At 37.2% G+C, this 25716-nt stretch overlaps 1 protein-coding gene across 3 annotated transcripts in view; it reads right to left on the bottom strand.

Moving 5' to 3' along the window:
• LOC126183622 (protein ROP) overlaps window positions 1–25716 on the bottom strand; it is a 100314-nt gene that overhangs the window by 19929 nt on the left and 54669 nt on the right. For all 3 annotated transcript variants that reach the window (XR_007536778.1, XM_049925740.1, XM_049925741.1), the window contains exons 5-7: window positions 24558–24706; window positions 6914–7129; window positions 6647–6748 (exon numbers count right to left, since the gene is read on the bottom strand). Coding sequence is in view for 2 of the 3 variants with exons in the window: in XM_049925740.1 (XP_049781697.1) it covers window positions 6647–6748; window positions 6914–7129; window positions 24558–24706 (467 nt within the window). In the remaining variant the exon portion in view is untranslated. The remainder of the gene's footprint in view (window positions 1–6646; window positions 6749–6913; window positions 7130–24557; window positions 24707–25716) is intronic.

Raw genomic sequence — 25716 nt, 5'->3', positions numbered from 1 at the left:
AAAGTGCTGTGATCCACTTAAAGTTCATAAAAAGCCTATTACTAAAGGTTTGAGGGAAATAAAACTTGAAACTTTAACATTAGTCCTTGTTATGAGAGAGTGAAATAGCTTCCAAAGTGAAATGTAATTTGATTCCTGGAAATTCCTTGTGCCCAAATTGTTACTTAAAAATATTTGTTAAGAATCCAGAACCAGAATCGTGTAACCTTGTTAATGACATTTATATTCCTAATGAGGAAGCTGTTGGCATATTGGATTTTGCTTGTTCTAACTTAGACATATCTCCTGCTTTGAAAATAATAAAATTATGTATCAGAAAAAGAAAAGCAGCTATTGAAAATAAGGTAAAGCAAATTTCAGACAAAATTAGATAAGACTTGAAATCATGTTTTAACAATACAGATACCAACATTACGTCTAAAGAAGAAGAAAACCTATCACCAGCATCATCTGACACTGAATATTTGAGCTTAACAGAGAGATCAAAAATTAAATGTTCAGTAACAACAACAATGGCATCTAAAGAGGAAAAAGTTAAAATTTTACATTTGCTCCCTGACTCATGGTCAAGAGAAAAAAATAGTTCATGAATTCGATGTTTCTCATCGTTTGGTTAAACTAATCCAAAAATTAGTATAAGAGCAAGGTATTCTTCCAGTTTTAGGAAAGAAGAAAGGATTAGGTATGAGTGAAGAAACAATTAAAAAGATCCAGCAGTTTTTTGAAGATGATTAAAACAGTAGAATGTGCCCAGGTTGCAAAGATAGCAAAAGAGTTGTTATAAATGAAGTTAAAATAACAAAGCAGAAACAATTAGTGCTGTCAGATTTAAATGAACTTTATGTAGCTTTCAAAAAGTCTCATCCTGAAAGGAAAATTGGAAGGTCAAAATTCTGTGACCTCCACCCTAAGTGGTGTATTTTGGATGTTTCTAAAATCCAAAGTAAGTTTTTGAAGGGCAAAAAAGCAAAAATTCACGAAACTGAATGCCTAGTGCTAGCTGATTTTGTAGAAAATTTTAGATTTGTAATTCAGGATGCAATACAAGGGTACCAGGCAACAGTGCATCAATTTATCCTCTTCTTTAAAAATGAGAAAGATGAAGCTTGCAGTTCTGCAATTTGCATTCCAAGGGGCTACTTGGAGCACAACACTTTGGCTGTACATGTGTTTCAAAAGTATGTAATAAATTACATTAAAGAAAATTCTCCCAAGGTTAAGAAGCTGATATACTTTTCAGATGGAAGTGGTAGTCAGTATAAGAACAAAAAGAAATTTTCAAATCCGTACAACCACAAAGCAGACTTTGGGTTGGAGGCTAAATGACACTTTTTTGCATCTTGCCATGGTAAAAATGCATGTGATGGAGTAGGCGGTACAACAAGATGTGAAATAAAGCCAGCCTACAAAGACCAACAACAGACCAACAACAGACCAAATTCTCACAGTACAGGACATGTATGTCTTTTGCAAGGATAATGTTAAAGGCATGACCTATTTTCTGATCAATAAAGAAGTGGTTCTGCATATGAAAACCAGATTTGAAAGCTGTATAGCACCAAAAGGAACGAGGCATTTTCACAAATTCCTTGGCATTGCAGAAAACTTAATTCGATGCTATATAACATCAGAAACCAAAATTTATGAGGATAATTGTGTCAGTAAAATTACATCTCTGTCTTTAACGTTGAATGACATAGTGACGTGTGTATGGTGGACAGTGGTGACTTGCAGAGGTTGAAAGAATTAGTTTGGGAAACAATGATGTTCTTGCGCATTTTTAGCAGCTTGCTGGTCCAAGATCATCATTCAACAAATCTTCTAGTGACAAAGTTTGGATACCAATGAAAAATGTTTTAAGGAAACTTTCAGTGCTTAAACTTACCACAGCAACTGGGAGGTTTTATTGTATATCACAGAAGCTGTCTGAAGAAATAAAGTGTTCTTAACATTCATCACCACGTTTAAGAACAGTCACATATCAAAGGATGTTAATTTAAAATATTTATTTTAATTATGTCAAAATAATATAAATGTTAATTTCAGTGATGTTTCCACTTTTTGTATATAACTCAGTACCTTACTTCAATAACAATTGATTATATCCCGCCAATATCACACATGAATAGGCAACAGCCATAAGATCAGTTGTAGAGTAATGTGAATTATTTCCTCATTTTCAAAAATTCTTATCTCTGTTCACAGTCAGATATCAATGTTTAAATTTTTACAGTACTTTGCTATCATATAGGTATATAAACTGTGCAAAAATCATTTTTATATTCAATCCCACCTGATATAACTAACCCTAAACTTTACAAAAAATGAGAATTTTCAAATTTCAAAAATTCATAAAAAATTAAGGAAACATTTGTATGTGTGCTTGCTCTATATGAGGCTAGTAGTGTACTATAACTACATGAAAAAAAAATAGACTCTCATAAGTCACTCCTTGTTTGTTATTTTTGGGCCTAAATGGTTTAAATGCTCTTAACCTAAGGACATCACACACATCCATGCCCGAGGCACGATTCGAACCTGCGACTGTAGCGGTCACGCGGTTGTGGACTGAAGCACCTAGAACCACTCGGCCATGCGGCCAGCTTTTTGGGCCTAAAAAGTGGATTTTTGAAAATTTGATACCAAACTTTGGAGGTCATTTTGACTAGTTATTTTTGAATTTAGGATATTTTGTGTAATAGACAATGTTGTAGAGGACACTTTTCTAAAAACAATCATGTCAATTACAATGTTGTAACTTAACCCAGTGCAGAGATATTCATATTTTTGCCAACGTCTCTAAACTGAATCATCATCGCACACTTACAAACGAAAATCGCCGCCATTATTCAGTAAAGGTAAAATTCTCTTAAAAAACTTTTTGAACTTTTCAATTATAGGGTAATCACATATAAAAAAAATTAAAATATTTTAAAATGGTTAAGTAACCAACTTAATTTTTATTGGACCACTTCATTTGACCCTATGGCATAAATAAATAAAAACAGTAAATACACCAACAACAAACTTTTGAATCCAATACTTTCCACACTGTCTCTAGAAATAGTATGTATCAAGATCTCCATAATCAGGAACATCACTATGGCTTTCAAAGGCTCACCTATATAATTTACACAGAAATACAGGGCACTTTTATACTGTGTCGTGTATTAAAACACACAAAATATGAATAACCTACAGAGGCAAAAATTATTACAACAAAAAACAAATGACTGAGCTACTTGGCAATACTTTAAAAAACCTCAAATCTAAGAGATTCATGTGAAGTCTAGGCAATACATAAAAAGGTCGTACATATCAAACACTCACTGACAGCTAAAAATGGTTAAGTAACACATACAGTTAAATTGACAGCTACCCATGAAGTGCACTTCATTAAAATGGAGTCCACAGAAATGTGTACACCACAGGCAACAAACTTGTGGATCACCCTAGTGGAGAACAGTACTCTGTGTCAGGGAACTGTCCTATAGAGTTGAATGCGACACTGTTCTGACTCTAAGGGAAGGGAAAGGAGAAACAACAGCTTTTACTGTCTACGTCTTCTTGACCCTCGCCTCTAGCCATGCTCCTTTACACTGATATGTGATCTCAATACAGAGTCAGTGGCTCACAGGAAAATGGCACATCTTGAATTCTCTCTCTACAGTAGTCCTTGGCCACTGCATCATCTCCATGTGATCCGGTAATCAGAAAAATACAACCTCCTTGTCCTGATGATTTAACAGCAGTAGTGAATACTGTATGTTTCTCTGCCCTGTGCATTTGTTGAAGGGTTTCAAATGATCTAGGGAACCTGAGTAAATTATAAACTTAATCCTTTGATGATGCCTTATCTGCTGAAGTTGCTTCAAAATTATGGACAACTCAATACTGCAGACTGGTAACATATCTGATAACAGGAGGCTGAAGATAATGAAAAATACATAGCACAACAAAGCAAGTCAGATAGTTTTGAACCTTCTGTATAAAACACTGTGACCTTATAATATAATTTTATAAAACAAGCGATTTACAAATTACACTAGGAGTGTTTCATAATTCCTTTCCAGGTCTCTTCAGAAGCCAAGGTACTTTGCTTCAACACTGGCATAAAACATTAACATCCACAACATTTTTTTCCAGAAAATTAGCTCTCTGCATGAATCACAAAGGACCTTCTAACTTATGGACAATTACTGAAAAGTCATTTCATGGTGAAGAAACCAAAACTACTGTATACTCACATCTGGAGTACAGAGAATATTTTCTATCTTTCACATCACGGACTGCTCTCCGATATGGAATGGTGACTCACCAGTCTTGAGAGAGGTTGACAATATGACTGGCCCTAAACAGTGGTAGATGAACATTGTGTTCCAGATTCATGGGCAGCTATGTCATAACAACCATAGGTTGCCTTACTGTTCCTAGACGAACATATGCTGACAAACACTCTGTGTTTAACAGGTAGTATTGTTCCTTACTCCTGAGGAAATGGAAAAGTGTGTGCTATAACAACACTAATTAAAGGAAAGTGTAAATGTTTTGCTTCCTCTCTGTCACATTCCCTCTATAGCACTTTCAACAGCAATTACACAAACTCTCAGCTTCACCCTTCAGTTTCTGAAGGTCCAGCCCAATGTGACATCAATAGGAACACACACTTGCTAAAAGTCAGCATATTGTTAAGCTCTATTGCAATAGGATTACTGCCAAGCATTTTAATATTTTGTACCTGCTTAGCCCAGGGATAGTTTCAGATTTGCATGTTTGATTGATGCATTGCACAGCTTTATCCTTGCGGAACTGAGGAAACTTTACAAAGGACCCACCTCCACTTTTCAGCAAAAAAAAAAAAATAAAAAAAATAAAATTATATTGTGCCATACTAACAACAGTATTTTACAGTTTATGATGGACACTTAACACTGTAGGCTTCTCTCTTTGTACTTCATTGTGGAATCATAGTTCTTGATTGTTTCAAATGATGCAGGAAAAGAGCCCCACAATGAGGCCCCATTCAAACTCTATTAGATACTGGCACTTCTGCCTCTCTGGAGTAAGTGGCATCTCTGTTCTTCCTAGAGATCACTCAACATCTGACACTGTTCATGCAGCTTATACACACTATCGGGTCTGGTAAAAACACTGAACACTAACCGCACTACAGAACTTAGTTGGCCATTCTACCTATAACAATGAATAATCTTTTACACACTCACTGATGATGTGTACATGTACAGAGTTAATATCTGACCATGTATTCTGAGTGCTTCACTATATTTTGGCAGGCAGTGTATTTCCACTGCAGGCAACTTTTATCATTCACAGTTCCTTTTAAGATTGTCTTTTGTTTATCATTTTATATATGATGCAGTCATCAAAGATATGACTAAAATACATTATTCACTGGGGAGAAAAAATTCTGAGGTTATAACCACTTCCACATGGAACACTGGTAGTTGTGGCTGGTCATCTAGTCCAGTCTTGCTCACTTTCCTTGGAATTATGTACACAACCACTTACTACAGATTGTAACCAAAGGTCTAGTCTGTTGTCTAAATAGAGAAAGAATATTGGTGTAAGTACTCTGAAGAGACAAAGGGAAATGAAGTTGTCAACACTGCTTCCACTACTAAACACACAAATAAAAGACTCACTACACAGATAACCAAAATACATGTACATGAATTATCACTTGTACTTAAGCCTGGAAAGTATGAATCATCTCTATCTCCTATTGGTGATCTTTAATGTCCATACAAAATATTCAAGGTCTGACAGCCTTCACAGTACCATTTCTACTTTTGTACACAACTATGTGTTAACTACTGAAGCTACTTTGTAGCTCACTAAATCTCCACTGAAGTGATATACCCGGTAAGTGCAGCCCTCTGGTAGCAGAAAAAGGAACCGTCTGCACATTACAAGACAAAGTAACTGTTGCCCTCAGCTTGTAGGTACACTTATCTATAAGGGATCTGGATGCCTTCAGCAACACCTGGTTGCACGTGCCCATATGGCATATAGTCATTGTGCTGTAAGTGTTATGAGGCATCATTCTTTGAGCACAATCACCTGAATACCTTTCGGTTGCATGGCTGTGAAATTGTCCATAGACCACACAAATTACTGCATGTTTCTGAGTAATACATCACATTAAAATCTAGTGAAATGAAGATTATACATCAGACGGATCCCTGCATTATATGGAAATCCTAGTTGTAATATTAACGTGTAACACGTGCTCCATAGGTTGCTTACTAAGAACTGTTTTGCATCAACAACCATCCACTGCAGTGATACATAGCAAACTTTTTCAGGGCTTTTTTTTGTAGAGGTTTGAATTATACTTCTCATCCAGGTTATGCCAACTTCCTCGTTGCACACAATGTTCAACTGCTGAACCATATGATGGCCACTAAGGCATGCCCAAGGACTAGTGGTGTGAGGCAGCATTCCCAGATCCCCAGTACAGGAACCCCAGATTCACAAAACCCATATCCAATGTATAATGTGATAGTTCACTGAAGAGTGCAATATCTGGCACAAGCTTGTCAAATGAAAGAGACAAAGGAGGCAGTGTAAACACACAAATTTGCACTTTATTTTCAGATTTTAGGAAACAAAAACTATAACTTACTGTGAAACAACAGCAATGTGTTGATGTCTGAGCTCAACCCACAATTCATCATTTTCATCCAGCAGCACCTCTTTTTCTGGTGCCCCTGCTGTTGCTTCATACCTAGACCACAGAAATCAAAGATTCAGTATGGAGGAGTATATATTTACAGAGATAACTTAAAATATGTTACATTTGTGAATTTGTATCAAATTCAAAGAGACAATAATGCACTCAGGAAGAAGGGGGCAGAGGCTGTGAATACAGCTGTATGACAAAATAACTTACTTGTAGACATCATTTTCTATTGGTAGTAAATCATATGCCATTGCTTGCAGTGTTAGTTCATGAAGTAATGGTGAGACACAGTCGAATCCTCTATCCAAAATCAAAAGCTGGGAACGAGCTTTTTCTGGTCCTTCACCCATTGTAGGTTCATCTGCCTTATATGCATCTAATTTCTGTTGAACTAGTTGGGCTAATTCAACATTCTTGTCAAAATCACTGGAAAAAAGATAATCATTAAAATGAAATTTCTAAAAACTGAACATCTATCTTATTAGACAGGAGCAAGTTAAAAATGGAAATCAAACTTCTGTGAACCTATCTACAAACAATGCCGAACAAATTTAAGACTAGGCTAGAACATAAGGAACTTATGGTCACTTCAGATAATATTAGAAGATAATTTACGTGAGCCAACAGTGCCTGGTAGAGTTTATTTCAACTGAAATTTTCACCATAATGATATTACAATCATTTTGTAAAATACATAAATGTGTGCACTGCAACAGTACAATCAGTAATTAACAGATACATTGTAGGGGAACATCATGAGGAAAATAACTAAACAATAGCAGAAGAAAAAGGCAGCAAGCTGACCACAGGACTACAAATTTATGAGCTCACTGCTCTGCAATGCGCTAAATTTTGAAACATATATCACACTTTGGTTTCCTATAAAATGGAAGGATAGTATGTGCTTAAATTAATGGTTATCCCCTCATTAAAATTCGTAAGTTACACTCTTAAAATGCCTCACACAATAACTAATACAGTAATCATTATTTGTGGCAGGGGAAGGTTCTCCAAACTAGAGTATGATGGCATTGCTTTATCAGGGTATATACGCAGACAAGGAAAAAGAATTCCCAGATCTCCCAGTTAAAAATACATTTTCTCCCAGGTGAAAATACAATTTTTCCGTGTTAAGTGACTGTATTCTTTCCGTCGGAACTGTAAAACTTATCAATCCTTTGAATGGATATGGTTTCGTACAGCAACGCAGAATTTATCGGCACTTTAGAAAATGAAACTCTAATGGAGGGAGGAGGGGGGGGGGTAAAACACGTTTTGGAAAGATCTTTGATGTGCAGCAACATGTACACTGCATGTTTTCATATTACGAAAGTATAAATTCAAATTCTATCAACAGGAAAAGTCAATGGTTTAAGTTAATATACATTTCACGTATAATATTTCTTTCTCAGATTAATAAGCTACAAGAGAAGCTAAGCTTCCGTCCCGTTTTATCTGCAGGAAAGTTCGTTTCTAGATGCGACGAGGATTCCCTGGCAGAGACATAACGTACTCTGTCCATGCATTCAAAAATCAACTTCAAATTCATTCAGAAATCAACTTAGGATGTGTTCAAAAATTTCCAAAAAACAGCAAGGGTGCATTTCAGAATCATATGAATAATCAATAGATCAACATGCGCTGGATGCTAGGTTCTTTGTGAAACAAGGTTTTTTCCTCAAGAATATGAATATGCCCCCAACCCCCGAAATTGCCGCCTGGCTCGGATACCCTGGTTGAGACCGACACTGACTGTGTAAACTTTATTATTGATAACTGAGCCATGAGTGGCTCGTGTTCCTGCCATCATGTATTTTACACCCTGTTTTTAACGTACTTCCACCTCACTACATTAATTTAAATTACTACTGTCACTGAGTTGCTGCTCAGTCTGACCGTGACCGGTGCTAGCAGCACGTATCGATATATCCCCTTTCGTAGTACTGTTGCTTGACTGCTATTACTTCCCGCTCGTTGACTGTCGTTGGGGAGTTCGGGTTGCAAGTTTGGGTCTGCCAGTCAGTTGGAACATGTTTGGAACGCAGTCCGGGCCTGCCAGTCGAGGAGTTGCAATGTGGCACCTAGTGCAGTCGGGTTGGAGCAGCAGTGAGGTCTGCATCAATATGGCTCACCCGACCATAGCTGCCACACATCATTTGAGCCATGACATGACCTTGGTGGATCGTCGGTCGGTCGTCCAACCAGAAGACACATTTTGGCTCAATGATCGTTCATGAGTCGTCGTCGTCGTCGTTCTCTCTCTCTCTCTCTCTCTCTCTCTCTCTCTCTCTCTCTCTCTCTGTGTGTGTGTGTGTGTGTGTGTGTGTGTGTGTGTGTGTGTGTGTGTGTGTGTGTGTGTGTGTGTGTGGGCGCGGTTGCTACGGACCAGGGAAGTTATCTCCACGTGGTGCAGTCGGCTGGGTCCACTGGTGGTCCCTGTGCAGTGTCAGAGCGTGTGTGGAGCTGTTCGATCGCTACGAGCTTCATGGTTCATCGACCCAGGACATCAAAGTTGACTAGTGGTTTCAACTACCCACACCACGTCCATTCATTCATGTTGTGGTAGCTCGTTTTGGTGGTTTGCTGTTGGGGAGGTTTTCTTGTGAGCAACACCAAGTGTTTCTATTGCTGAAATTTAGCTGCCATGCGGTCGAATTAACTGTTTTGGTTGACTACAATTCGAGTGCACCAGCAGAATTTTCTGCCTTGTTGCCGTTAAGTGTTCTGGTTACCTGCCCTGGGCACTGACGTCAATTCAGGCAGTGTTCTTTTGAGTGAAAAAAACTATATTACCATATTTCAAATTCAAGTGTACCAGTGGAATTTTCTACCTTGTGGCCATTAGTGTTACGGTTACCTGCCCTGGCCACTAACGTAATTTCAGGCAGTCTCCTTTCCACACCTGTTGTTGCTGTCCAACATGGTGTGCAATTTTGACAGCTAATACATACTTCATTGTGGATTATCACGTTTGTATCCTTTTGTGTTTGAGTTTTCATCTACTGATTGATGGGAAGCAAGTCATCATGTCAGTCGGTCCGTGGCTGTCCCCTGGTCGGGCTCCGATGGATCAAGTGCAGTTGGGCTCACCACCTCTCTCACGTAAGTTAATAAGGGCAGAACGAACTCCCTGGAGGCTTCTAAGTGCCATTGTCTTTAATGTCTTTCTCACTGGTGTTTAATTATCTGTTTTCAGCTACTTAAAATTTAAGGCTTATGGATATATTTCCTTTTTTTTAAATTTTGCAAAATTAATGGTGGGCTTTTAGCCTTGCAACTTTATTCTTAAAATTTTATTTCAAGCTTAAACATTGCAGCCTTCTGCCTTTAAAGATTATTGTAATATATTTTAAAATTTTGAAATTTAATTGTGGCCTTCAGTCATTTGTATTGCACCTTGCATATGTTTGTTCTATCTGCTTTGCCTTGAGGTTTTCCACCTAGCTGTGATATATGTTTTTTTAATTATTTTATTTGCTTTTTTAATTGTTTTTTTTTATCTTGCTGATTTTTAAGATTTCTTGTTTGGAGGCCTTCAGCCATGAAAGAGTTGCATTTGGTAAAGGTTCGGCTATGTGCCACTTTGGTTGTAAATGTGTTATTAAATTACAAGAAATTACAATTAAAAGGTGAAACTGAAACCAACCTTATTCGGCCCTTTCCACAATCCTAATTACCTGTTCTGACCAGCAGGTGTTTCAATAATGATTATAATACACTGCCAGATAAAAAAAATAATACCCCTTTATGTGTTTCCAATCCACTCAAGACTTGTTGCAACAGTGCTTATGGAGTACAGGAAATGATTAAATTTACAGATCAATAGCACACGCGGTTCTGAGGTACCAGGTATTGATGCATTCTGAAGTACTAGTATTAGTATATGGTGCTGCCTCCACAGGCAACAATACAAGCACTGGCAGTCATCCAGTCAATCGTACAGATGGCAAATACTGTCCTGGGAGATTTATGCCACACCTGCTCAACCTATTCATGTAGTTCTGTAAGAGTAGTTAGTTGATGAGTCACACAAGCCACTTCTCATCCCATTATACCCCACACACGCTCAGTTGGAGACAAGTCCAAAGACTGTGCTGCAAACAAATCCTGTTGGTACAATGCATCACATTTCTGTTGCAAGAATTACAAAAGAACAGGTTTAACAACCTTTTGCACATAGAAAGTTTTAGCTTCTGGCACCACAGACCATAAGCCCAGGAATGGGGGCAGTGTGTCATAAACAAATGCACTCTATGGCTACAACACTCAGCAGGTCTACATCTTATGGGCACATGACCATCACTTGCACGCAGGCAGAATCTACTTTCACTGCTCAAGATCATGGCATATTACTCCATCTTCCAAGTGATCCTCTGACAGTACCACTTTAGTCATGCATATTGATTCTATAGCGTGAGTGGAAGACAGATTAGATATGTGCATGCTCTTAGACTCACTGCTAATAACTGGTTCACAACAGTTCGTCTTGACACATCTCAGCTCCCAAGCCCTCTTATCTTTGGTGTAGTAGCTGTATAATCTGCTTCTGCTGCCATTACAATACGACAATCCTAGCAGGTGTGTGTGAAGTGTGGATATCCAGAGTCTTAGCTACAGGTGTGAGAATGTTCAGGTGACCAATGATACCAGCATCATTGCACAACTAACGAAGCAAATCCAACTTGTATTGTAATTCTCCAGAAGTATCATGTCACCATTTGGAAGGCCACAATTTCACCCCTTTCAATCTTGCTCAGTTGGCTGCACAAAGTAAGAGTGTCTCTCTGTGACACGGTTGCCTGTTTGCCTCACAGGTTCGCACCATAACAAGCCTTCTGGCTGTCAACATTCCCTATTAAAGGGTAGACACAAATGGCAATCTGGTAGCTATGCCACTACACTATCTGTTGGCAGATGACAGTGATACCATTATCAGTACATCTATCCCCCAGGTGGCACACACCATCATCAGATCAAAACTGATGTCTTTACAAGAGTATTTCTTTTTCTCCACCACACCCTAGCAGTGTATGTTGGTCTGTGCACACAACAGCAAGGCCTTCAGTAACCTTGGCTGTAGAAGCTCAAGTATTTATGGAAGAGAGAATTACTTATAGTTCCCCAAGCCTCATTACTATCACACTTCAAAATACTAAGTACTCTGAAATCTTGATCCTCAGTTATAGCAGCTGAGTAAGTTAGTCATCAAAAGCTAAGGCCAGAAAAAGCACAGTTACTTTAAAATGTTGCCATAAACCTGCAACAGGCATGTGTTTGCTGCAAGGATAAAAAAAAATTGAAAAGAAGTGTGTGATTAAAGGCCACTGAAGCAAACCATTTACAGTAGATACAGCAAATTAATAGCTAAAAAACATTGTACTTTAAGCACTATTCTGAAAAGAAACTTCTATTTAAAAGGATCCAACGATGCATCTGTCCTCAGACATAAATGAAAAGAGAGATATATATTAAACTCTAAACAATTTAAAGCACTATGTTCACTGTAGTACACCATTAAGAAGGAACCCATCACTGAAGTAGTGTGAGGACAGGAAGGACTGTATAAAGATGCAAATGCAGCTCTAAGCCAGATTCATACAGCTGTAAGTATATTGTGTTAAAATACAACAACAGGCCTCTGGAGTGAAATTACGATAAATAACTTACTAAGAACACATATTTTACAGTCAACTTCATCAGGGTTAGATTACTAATGGTGTAGTGATACCTTCTGAGCTGACAAGAAAAGTGATGTTCATATGGATTCTTAGGGAGGACACACACCGACATAGTGAGCCAACCTTGACATGTGGTGTAGCAGATAGATAACAAGACAATGTTCTGACATGCACGTAACTCGACGCCAATGGAAGTGATGCGCTGTTAGTAATGAAACACTGTCTGTCTCCGACGACAAAGGAGTTTTGACTTTAGTCAATAGAAGTCTAACAGACATTGCTGGGTACCTTCTTAATGGTGTACTACAGTGAACATAGTGCTTAAAATTGTTTAAAGTTTAATATATATCTCTCTTTTCATTTATGTCCGAGGACAGATATCATTCTAAGAACTGTGGCTGAATTGTCAAACGCCTTCCTGGAACACCTGCAACCTGAATATTTACCAACACCAACTCAAGAAATCTGGAAGAAAATGGCTGGTCATTACTGAGAACTGTGGAACCTTCTGAACCTTATCAATAGGTTAGACAGAAAGCACATCAGAGTTAGGGCTACTGCTACACATGGATCAACATTTAATAATGGCAGAGGATTTCCTTCCACAGTCTTGTTAGCTGTTGATCTTTATGTTTGGGAGTATGGTCACAACAGTGATGGAAGAGTACAAAAAGCGAATTCTTTTGGTAGAACACTTTTTTTTTGGGGGGGGGGGGGGGGTGACACCCTGCTTCCAGAACCTACACCTGTGTTGCAAGAAGACTGAAAATCTCATTATTTTGCTATGGGTAAAGCTTTTGCTCTCACAAAACACATAATGAGATTTACAAATAGACAACTGTCTAATGAGAGGTGCATATTTAATTATACGTTACTTCAGGAAAGCAGCTCTTTACAATTCAAGTTCTGGATGTTGTGTACTTCAATAAACTGTGATGTGAACAAACCTGACATGATGGTTCAAGCTCTCTCTCTCTCTCTCTCTCTCTCTCTCTCTCTGTCTGTCTGTCTGTCTGTCTGTGCATGTGCGTGTGCATGTGCGCCACCCTGTTGGGACTCAGAGAAAAACTAGAGAACTAACAGAGACATACAAATGCCATGGAGCTAAGAAATCACATCTGTAGTTTACTTCTTAGTCCAAGTAGAGCATTGTCTTTGCAAAATGATGTATGTATGCAGCTATGTACCCAAAAAATTTAATTTGCATTATATTCAGCAAATCAGTAGACAGATTTTCAGACTTCTATAGAAAACCCTATTAAATATTTCCATTTAGCTCTTTATATTCTTCCTCTTCTAAAAATAAATTAATTTAAATTACTGAACTTTTCTCTGATCTAACACTTTTAATCCTTTCCCAATCTATCTTGAGCATTTCTGTTGCTTCCACCATGCTACTGTAATCATAAATACATAGGCATTTCTCCAGAAGACCATGAAAATGAATACTGAACTCAGGACCATCTTTGGTTTTCTGAGTGCAGAAACATTCGTAAACAGTCACTGGCACAGACATGGTGTACTGCAAAAGTTACACACACCAGTCGCCTGACAACAACGTGACATGGCACAAAACTCAGTTTCATTGCATCAGTCTGGTGGCCACTGCTCTACTGGACTGTGCATGTTCCATCAACAGCTGCTACCCTTGTAACATGCCACATGCCAAATCACTGCCATGTCACTTCAATGGGCACCCTGCTGTAGACCCAGGTAATGTTGCAGTTTAGCAGCCACCCCAACCTCTCTCCTATTTACCACATGAAATCAACACTGACAGCTGCTCAGAAAAATGGCCCTTCTCATGTAAGGTATTTAAAATACCACTACTACACAATTAGCAACACTGTAATGTCATCCACATAAAACTGATAAGATGAAGGGTTTATTACCTTCATTCCTGGGAGGCACCACTGGATGCAACAACAGATCCTACATGACAAAGTGATGGGTCATGAGCAAACAGTGCCTAAACCAGCTCCCTTATGGAGAGAGTAAAACTGTATGCTTTTCATTGACGGTCACACAGAAGTCACAACTGCCCCTCTCAGCAAGTCACTGGAAAATTGGATCATCAAAGATGATGGCAATAACACTTGTGAAATTTTTTAATGATTGGGGTATGTCGATATGACTGGTCTGGAGCCATCCATTCAAATTACTGCAGAAACTATGTGGACTTACAACTCCCTGAAATACTACAAATGTCATCGAACTGTCCTCTAACTGAAATGGTTTATGACATTCAAGAAATTTCACCTCCACATTCATTTGTACTCTTGATACTTTTGTAGCATTACATCATAGTTAGTCCAAAACACAGTGATGTTCCCTGTAGCTGTCTGTCATTTGAATTTACATACAACTGTCCACCTGATTAGATAGCAGCAGTCTTCACTCCACTACAGAACATGCATTCAGAGCTGAGCTGAAGACTGCAGGATGGGTGTGTCAGTGGTATGGTTGATTATCTTGGTAATACAATCTGCCTATTTCAGGATAGTGTTATCATTGTTTAACACTGTTGGCTATGCAATATTATTTTTTCTTGGGAAGCTTTTATTCTTTTGCAGAATTCTTGGAGATTGCTTGATCTGGCAAATGTGATCCAGATCATAGGACTATAAGTCACTGATCACTTCCCACAGAACAATGTAAGAGCAGGAGAGAGTAATGAAACATTGCTAGCACATAGCATTGTACAAGTGTGTTCATTTTCCTATGTTCAAATAGCATAAACTCTTACAGCAAGAGACTACAAACAGCTCAAGCTCTGGGACAAGTTCAAGTGCTAATACTGTGTCTCCCTGGTACCACAGTTAATGCACAGTGGTAAGAGGACACTTAGCAAAAACTGATTGCATATCATTAAGTTCAAATGCCCAGGAATGTTGATGGATGGCATCATTCTGTTGCAGGATAATGCCCGCCTACATGTTCCCAAAATTGTTTTAAACACACTGCAGATGTTTTGCTGCAAAGCCCTTGTACATCCTCCATACAGTCCCAGTCTCTTCTCATGTGGCTTCTGTATTTTTGGTGCCCTGAAGAAAAACATCCATGGCCATCGATTTTCTTCCGAAAAAGTGCATATGTGGGTATAATCATGGATTCGTAGACAGCCACAATTATTTTTCCATGAAGGCATTGCCTGTCTTGTCTCACAGTGGGGTAAATGTATTAACAGTTATGGTGACTACTTCTGAAAGAATGAGGTTTGTCAATTGTACTTTAACTCTGACAGAGATGGCAAAGGATTTGGAGTAATAGATGAACTGAATGCACAATGCTCTGAAAAGATGAGCAAAAACCTACGCAAAACAAAAGTAATGGAACATATTCACATCAAATCAGGCAATGGTGAGGAACTGAAGAAGAAATGATATACTATGAATAACTGACAAGTTTTTTGTTATTTAGGCAAAAAATAACATCGTCACTGAATTAGGCAGAATATAATATGCAGACTGGCAACGGCAAAAAAGTGTTTATGAAAGAGAGGAATTTGTTAACATCGAATATAAAATGTTAGAAATTCTTTTCTGAAGGTATTTGTCAAGAGAGTAGCCTTGTACAGAAGTGAAATGTGCATGCTATAAACAGTTCAGACAAGAAAGTAATAGGTTTTGAAATGTAGTTCCACAGAAAAATACTTAGAATCACATGGGTAGGTCAGATAATTAATGAAGGTGACACTGAATTGTATTGGGAGAACATTTATGGCACAACTTTACTAAAAGGAGGGACTGGTTGACAGGACACATCCTGAGGCACTAACGAATAGTTAATTTTATAATGGAGGGGAGGGGGAATGAGATTTGCAGAGAGGCAAAAGCAAGCAGGTTCAAATGGATGTAAGCTGGAGTAATTATGCAACGATGAAGAGGTTTGAACTGGACAGATTAGAGTGGAGAAATGCATCAAAGCAGTCTTCAGACCAATGACAATATCATTTATTTTATATTGTATCAGTTCCTTTTCTGTGTTTGTTCTTGAAACAAACCTATAACATATTCTGGCCATTATCGACTCATTCTAAATCCTGCTAATCCTGCAATAAGAAACTTGCTATGCCAGCAAGGGAGGAACTTTGTGGGGATTCATGCAGTATCAATTAAGCTAGGTATTTGTGACTGAAGGAAGTTCACGGGTTAATGTCTCTTCAACATGTACGTCATAAAAAATTTTGCATAAGCTCTGACTGGATAACGATAGGGAAATGAACCTAGTCATTGTCCAGTTTGAAGGCATCAATCATTATTTTCTGGAATTAATTGAAGAAAACCAAAGAAAATCTTCATACCAATTGCAAAAAGAGAACTTCAATTTCATTCTTCACTGACACAACCGGAGTGTTAATTACTGTGCAACTCTCTTGGTTTGTTGTTCTGAGAATTACATGCATCAGCACAATAAGGTGTCTTCGAGTAGGATTACGATTTATTGTCCAGATAACACTAAAGTAATCAGAGAAGGAGCATCAACTCAAAGAGGACAAGGATGGATATAGAAATTGGCTGTGTTCTCTTCAAAGTAAGCACGCCCACTTTTACTAACTGATTTAAGGCAACCAAAGAAAACAAATCTGGATGGTCATCAGAGTTCGGCCCTTTCTCCTTTCAAAAGAATCCAGATCATTCTTACTATTCAAAATATTCCTATTCACGCACACAACAGGTTTATTTTGAGACCTAACATTACCACCACCATAGGGTGTTGATGTAGTTTCTCATTAGTAATCAGTCGTGTATATCAAAATACACTGTATCACATCAAGACATAATGCAACAAATTAAGTAGCAATGGAAATGAGTTATTTCCCCAAACCTTCCTTTAATTCAGCATTATGTATCACATGATCAAAGCAATAATTATGAATCTAATATCTCTCTCTACTGACAGGAAAAAAAAAAACTGTCCCAAAAATCTAAGTACAGCTAGTTCAATATAGGTGAAATAGTCACACCAAAAAGCTTTCCTTTTTTCACATGAAGGAAACACCTTCCAGTAAATTTTTCCTTGACTCATTTTTTCAAGATGCCATGACCATTTTTGATGAGAGAGAATACAGCTACCAGCCACTATTTGGTCCTTTAAATTTATTTTAATTGGTTTTATATGAAATTAAATTTACTTATATACCTAAATAGTTACTTTCTACAACCACACATCACATGGCACCTCCACTGTCCATACTTTATGATCCTCTGACATGTTAGAAGAAGCTATATTAAAATAAGTGCCCTTGTCTAGTAAAAACATCAACCACTGCAATAAAAGGGAGTAAGGAAAGGAGATACAAAGAGAAGAAACATGGAATGGTCAAAGGTGGGATCAACGAGAATTATGTATTAACTAAACAGCTGTCATTTTTGGTTTCTTATCTTTAATAATGCTGATGTCTTGTGATAGATTGATGGTCTATTAAGAAAGGAGAATTTCAATTTTATTACTCAGTCTGTGGGATAGAACAATGTGGGAGTTTTCAAACTATGTGTTGCAGCTCGCAACAGTTACATAAAGATGATTTTCTTCATTTGCTTTGTGGGTAAAGGAATAATGCCTGTGCTACTCACGATTTGTAATTCTCCATCAGCATAGATGACTTTACAGATATAAGCACAAAAAGTCATTTATGAATGAAACCAGTAAACTCCCGATTCTTTAAAGATTTGTACTCCCATGTATAAAACAATTTCAAACACCTGATTACTTTACAAATGAGTTAATGTGTTAAATATATGATTTTCAGCATGTAAGCATGACACAGTTTACAGAAGGTTTGAAATTATGTTCAAAGATAGATAGTAGTCTCATTATGAAACACTGGATGAAGACAGTGTCAGTACTTTGCACTCCATTATAAGCAAACGCTAGTTTTTCATCTATCTCAATGTTTATGACATCATATCTCCAGAACTGTGTGTCTAACAATGATTTAATTTTGCAGGCACATTCAGTAGTATATGTGCATTCTACTGTCTGTAAACTGCATTGCGAACAAAGTCAGTGGTAAACAAGTAATAAATTAAAATGTCATGCATGATGCTGAAGTTTGAGTGCATGAACAGCAAAAACGTAGTATGTGATGAACTTTTTTCCATTTCATCAATTTGTGAGGGGTTCCAGTGAGAAAATGTTTTGTAAGGGTTTGAAATTATGTTTAAAGTATATTGGAGGTACCTAAGTGCTCTCAGTCTCAAATAGTGGATGAAAGAAGTCTGGGTATTAGAGCCCAGTCAGTTATCAGCCTAAAGACAAACACACAGTTTCTAACTTTCATACTTGCCTTATTGTGTTAATAGTTCAAACTATAATTATACCTCTTAGTGTGTAGATTAGGGCAGTGTTTTATATTTGGTCAATAATTGTGTGAAGTACTAAAAATCAAATATTTGTTGCCCCTTGAAACTGTAAGGTACTGATAACTGGTACTGTGCCCCAGGTTCAGGTATAGTCATTTAGTAATATAGATAAACAGCAAGAACAGGGAAAAAAGTTGGATGGGCTGACTTAGCATATAGAGAAGTGACAACCACCTTCTGTTAAATCAAAAGCAAGGGCAGTAACAATATGAGTGAAATGGGTATTCCACTGCTAAATGCAGAGCAGAGAGCACATAAGGGGAAAGGGTGCATTGAAGGCTGCTACGAGGGGGAGGACTTGGTTGATGATGTGACAGAAGAAGAAACTGGACTTGATATGGAAGACATAGGGGATCCAATATTACAGTCAAAATTTGATAGAGCTCTGGAAACTTGAGATCAAACAAGGTGCAGAGCATAGATAACATTCCATCAGAATTTCTTATATTGTTGGGGGAAGTGGCAACCAAACAACTATTGAAGTTGGTGTGTAGAATCTATGAGACTGGTGATGTACCAAACTTTCAGAAAAATGTCATCCACATAATTCCAAAGGTAGCAAAGGCAGACAAGTGCGAGAACTATTGCACTATCAGCTTAACGGTTAATGCATCCAAGCTGCTGATGAGATTAATATACAGCAGAATGGGAAAGAAAACTGAGGATCTGTTAAATGATCGGTTTGGCTTTAATACAGATAGAGGCACCAGAGCAGCAGTTATGTTGCACTTGATAATGAAAGAAGGATTGAAGAAAAATCAAGATATGATCCTAGGATTTGTTGACCTAAAAAAAGTGTTTGACAATTTGAAATGTTGCAAGATATTCAAACTTCTAAGAAAAACAGGAGTAAACCATAGGGGAAGATGAGTAATACACAACATGCATGCAAACCAAGAGGGAACATTAAGATCGGAATACTGAGAATAAAGTGCTCTGATTAAAAATGGGTAAGACAGGGTTCTCACACCTACTGTTCTATCTATACATTGAAGAAGCTGCGACAAAAATAAAAAGATTCACAAGTGGGATGAAAATTCATAGTGAAAGATTATGAATGATAAGTTTTAGTGACGATTTTGTTATCCTCCGTTAAAGTGAAGAACAACAGGATACGTTCAATGGAATGAAGAGTCTAATGAGTACAGAATATGGATAGAGTGTACACCAGAGAAAGACAAAAGTAATGAGAAGTAGCAGAAATGAGAATATAGAAAAACTTTACATCAACATTCATGATCACAAAGTTAAGGAATTCAGCTATCTTTGAACCAAAGTAACCCATGACAGATGAAGCAAGGAGGACATAAAAAACAGACTAGCGCACGAATACATGGAATTCTTCGCCAAGAGGAGTCTACTGGGAATCCCCATCAGGTCGGATTAAAGGTAGACATTGGATCAATTTGGAGGCAGGCTGCTATATTTGTTACCAGTAGGTCTGAACAACATTTGAGTATTATGAGGATGTTTCATGAACACAAATGGGGATTCCTGGAGCGTAGATGACTATTTTCGCAGAAGACTTTTTAGAAAATTTAGAGAAACTGCTTTTAAAACTGACTGCAGAACAATTCTACTGCCGTTAATTTACATTTTGCGCAATGACCATGAAGATAAGAAAAATAAGGGCTTGTATGAAGAAATATTGACAGTCATTTTTCCTTTGCCCTATTTGCTAGTGAAATAGGAAAGGAAATGTTTGGTACAATACAAACTATCCTCCACCACACACCATACAGTGGCTTGGGGAGTAAGTACATAGATGTAGATGTGCTGGTATCAAACACAGGCCTTAATCTGAGGAAGAAATTTCTGAGAATGTACATTTGGAACACAGATTTGTATAGTAATCCATCATCAACAGCGGGAAAACCAGAACAGGAGATAATTGCAACATCCAAGATCTTGTGCTACAGAACAATGTTGGAAATTAGGTGGACTGATGAGTTAAGGAATGATAAGAAGAAAGGAACATAGGGAAAACACTGACAGAAGAAGGGACATGGTAGTAGAACAATTGTTAAAACATCAGAACCGATTCCATTGTGCTAAAAGGAGCTATGGAGGGTAAAAAACTGTAGGGGGAAATAGATATTTGAATATACCCAGTAAATAATTGAGGATATAGGGTGCAAGTGCTAGAGAGAGAGAGAGAGAGAGAGAGAGAGAGAGAGAGAGAGAGAGAGAGAGAGAGATTGGTTTCAAATCTATCATGCTGTTGTAAAGACACGAACAAGCGAAAATGAAGTATGGTGAGACTTACTTTAACTTCAGTTTTACATGCAGTACTGATGAAAATGAACGACAATAGCGTCATCCATTACAGAGTCCTGGCTACTGAAAACATGATTCCAAATAAGATGAAACAACATTTTGAATCAAACCACAGTAGTTTGGTAAACAAACTAAGAGAATAATTTCCTCACAAGTTAAAAGAAATGAGAGAACGGAAACTTTCAGTAAACAAGCCCAAGACTCTTCTTTGATCTTGGAATATTGCTTTCCGGGTAGCAAAGAGCAGAAAAACTCACACCATAGCAGAAGATATTTTACCAGCTGCTATGAATATAGTGAGTGAACTGCCAAGCAACTGGCAATGGTGGTTTTGCCAGGCAACTTTATTTGTCATAAAATAAAATAAAGTTTATTTACACCACACTTCGACTTGAATTTCACGTGTTGAAGCCATGGGTGTTTTTTCACCTTCAGGTCAAAGGAGCAGTGGAGCAAACAAGTTTGAAAACCACTACGATAATGCCTCTGTAATAACATCAATGTAAGTTCTAAATTTCTGTATGGTGCTTATTCCTTCAATTACATCAAAGATTTCTCAGCATAAGGTCTCTTCTTTAACACGATATAAAATTTAATTGTACTAAAGTGAAATATTTTTCATGGTAATGTTTCAAATTTGATACTCATACAAACACAAAAAATTTGTAAAATTCAATACCCTTTTGGTCTCCATATAAATCTGGAAAGACATAAGGCTGAATGAAAAGTACAGATTAAGATGGAGTGCTGGGTCTTCAAAATTGCATAGTTTTGTTTGTCAAAGTGCCCAGATTCTATGACTCAAAATTTCCCCAATTCCTCATAATCATTAAAAACGGTTGTATAAAAGCTGCTTTTAGGGGGTTTGTTCTCAACTTGTTAAATGAAATGGTTTCTCCAGTGCAATCTTATACAATAAACACCAGTATTAGTATTCTACTCCGAACTGTCTATTCATGAATGAGGTGGTTGAACTTTCATGTTCAAAACTGTTCAACAGCAGTAATATTGGTACCTTGTATTATTTATTGTCAACCTTGCAGGTGTGACAGGACACAGAGATGCTTGATAATGTGCCTGAATTACAGGGACCAGAAAATGTATCAATTTTTTGGGAATTCCCCAGTGATCTTTTATGAATTCTGCACAATTAACAATGATATTTGGGGAATCTGTCAATTTTTGCAGAATTCTCATCTACATTCATCAAAGCCTGCATCTATTTTTATTTGGAAATTATTAGACACGCAAATTGAAAAGGTTGTCGTGCTACATGAGTGAAGACAAAACTTCAGTTCTTTAAAATTTACTGTTAAAAAGTGTTTATTGGGAATATTTTGACTGGAATATTTGCTTTTGCAAAACTTTCAACAGCGTTTTCCCAAAATGGCCTTTGTTTTCTTTATCTGTATTTAAGCTTACAATAAATGATTGCTCTGTTGAAAAGCAGTGGCATTTTCCCACCTGTGAATTGAAAGCATCTCCAGTTTAAACTGTTTCTTGACATTCTTTGTCTGGTCCCATCCATATTGATGACCACAAGCTATAGCACAGAGTGCAGGCAAAATATAATGGCAGCTGGTCACAAGCTTAAAACAAACTAGAATTCTGAGTGCCCGAGGGGAGAGGAATTGTGCAGGAAAACAAGCCCGGCTTCCCTCTCGCAGGACAGGAGCCCATACCCACAGTCTAACACTACAACTGTGTTCTGCGAAAGCAGAATTGACACACTGTCACAGGGATCGCCAATTTCTTCTGTTGATGTAAGGGTCATAATCTAAATCTATAATGGAACAGGATTAGTCACTTCACTCATTTCAAAATAAGAAAAATAAACAACAAGCAAGACATAGCACAAAGCATTCAGGAACAGTTACCACACAACTGGTTGTTGAGGATGGTAGAGTATTGTTCAAGAAGTAGTTCAGTCCTGACCTCTAGTGGTATTCGATGCAACCATACCTCAAAACATCTGTCACCTAGTTTGTCAAGTTAGAAGTGTTTACTTTATACCAACTTCCGAAATTTTGCTAACAAACATGCGAGTTTCTTCACTACAAAATGCTAGGTCCCATGGCTAAGTACTACATTGCATAACGCAGCATGTATCTTAAATAGACCACTCACCTACCCACAAATGGCAGGGCACCAGAGCATCATTGGGTTTGTGCAATGTTTATTTTGCACTCAAGTTCTGACACATAATATCTTTCCAGACTGGGCTCCACTAGATGATGTACAACACCAGTAACTGAACACTGATTACATCTTCAAAATTAATATGCTGAAAACAAAGCTATTTCAAACTATCTCTGTTAAAACAGTTCCTCCGGATATTTGGTGGTCATAGTTCCTGTCTGGCAAAATGGGACAATTCTTTTAAACTGACAAATTGGATGTAATTTGGGAAGCAGAAACCAGGACAAATCGAGACACTTCTCTTAAACTTTGTGATTACTACTGTCTGTAGTTGGATCAAAATAACGGATCTCTGAAAGATCATCACATAATTAGTTCAACGGTGTTGCACACTAACACTTATTTTACAATTGCTATTAATTTGTTCTGTCAAACATCACATTTTTTGCTTCTTTGGAATCATTATAAAATTTGGAGCTTAGCCTAGAAGTACAGTCCACTGATTTCGAAGACATCTGATGTTTAACGGTTTAATAGTAAATTACTACTTCCACTGCTGTTACTATTTTGCCCTGTTTAAATGAATTTAAAACAAAGTAACTGTCCATTTTAAGTGATTTCAGAATACATGAATGATTTATGCTTCACACTAGCAAAATGATCCTCAGTATTTGCTCTTCCCCATGTGCAATGGAAACAACTTTTTCTTGGAATGAACACTTCCTCTTTGGCATTTTGAGTTCACTTGAAACAAACACTTTCATAACAAATTAATCACTATATGACTTGAGGAGAGAAACAGAGGACCATATTGCTGCAAAGCTTAAATTGAACTGAAATTAGGGACATTAATGGAAACTCAACAGCAATAATACTTGCTAAGGGAATCAGACAACTATGATGATAAAAACTTTCATTACTTAGCTTTTTTAGCTCAATAGCGGGAGTTGAAATACAATAGATCCTTGCAAGAATTTGGAGGAAAATAGTATGAGAATATTTCTCTGAAATTCAAGATCCAGGACAAACTGATGTCTTTAAAGTATTTTTCCAGACACCAATTTATTTAATCACAAACCAAGACTGTCCCAAAAACCTGAACATCTGCCAATCCTATCTACTTTCAGACAGTTAATAACAATGCAACTATGTAAAATATTTACTTCTTTACCTGTTTGTTACAAGGAAAAGTGTCACTGTAACATGCTAAACAATATTAATTTTGATACATTACAGGAAAAGTAACACTCAGAACAACTATCTGGCTGGCAAGGTTCACCGATTTTAAAGCTTTTATTTAAGAGTCAATTCACATATCAGCTCAATGCACTAGTATAACATTACAATTGACACTCATTTCTTACTAAAGTAGTGGATAATTAATTGTCAACATACCATCGATATCTGACTGACGGGTACTCTCCAAGAGTAGCACACAAGGTTGCTATTTGTTCAGCAATACGTTCCATGTTTGCATTTCGACCACCAGCACATGAGGGATTGTAGAAGCATTGAAATGTATCAGGTGAATCCAGAGAAAATACCTAATAAAAATCAAATATTGATGTTAAAATTGTGGGAAAAATTATAAGTTCTATTAGCAAAACAACGAGTAATGTTTATGCCTAAACATGTATATACAGCATGTTTATTATATACACAATTGTGTGCAAGGGGGGGAGGAGGGCACAAGATAAACTTTGCCAGAGAAATGTACTAATTGTTTCATGCAACTCCAAAGCATACACAAACAAAACAATAACTTGCGTACACTACACATAATAGAACGAAACTGATAAACACACTAACATTAAGCCAACCATGAAGGAAGTAACTGCATAAATATTTATCTAAAGGCATGATGATAATTGTACTTAAATTCTTCACTATCAAGATATAAAGTCATGCAACCATTTCTTCATTTAAAGACAGAACCAAACCCAAATTCCATGTTCAAATGTAATTACAAACTACAACAACGATTATTTCTGACATGAAAAATTTACAGGACCCTTAAACAGTTCATTTTAGTTGTGACATCATGGTGACTATTACACTGCTATTACATTTCAGTGTTAACACTATGTTCAGCATAATCCTTGTTCCTACATACAGATAATACACTGACATGTTTCCATCTTTCATAGACATATTAGGCCACCTACAAAACCTGGCAATGTGAAACATGGAATTAATATAAAATGTTAAAAATATTACTTTAAAATCAAATTAGTAAGAGATTATCACTAAAAGTGTTACTTTTGTGTTTCATGTCCTTCAAACCTACAAATTCATTTTATGATCATTATTTTGCAAGGCTGATTTGCCAGTTTCTACTCCTGAGTGGGTTTACAGAAGGCAACTAAGTCCAAAACACATTCAAACATGGATATTCACTGTTTTAGTCCTATTTTAGGATTACTAAGAAACTTTACTGAATGGTCTTTTCTTTTTCACACTATCCTCCAAATATCTAACTTTAAATAAATCTGGAATTTTCCCAATAATTCTTTTACAAAAATATTCCATATTTAATTGACAAAATGTGTATAGC

This window comes from Schistocerca cancellata, chromosome 4, assembly GCF_023864275.1.
Source record: "Schistocerca cancellata isolate TAMUIC-IGC-003103 chromosome 4, iqSchCanc2.1, whole genome shotgun sequence".
NCBI classification, from domain to species: Eukaryota; Metazoa; Arthropoda; class Insecta; order Orthoptera; family Acrididae; genus Schistocerca; species Schistocerca cancellata.
Note: the sequence above shows the minus strand (reverse complement) of the source record. Positions and strands in the feature narration are given on the sequence as shown.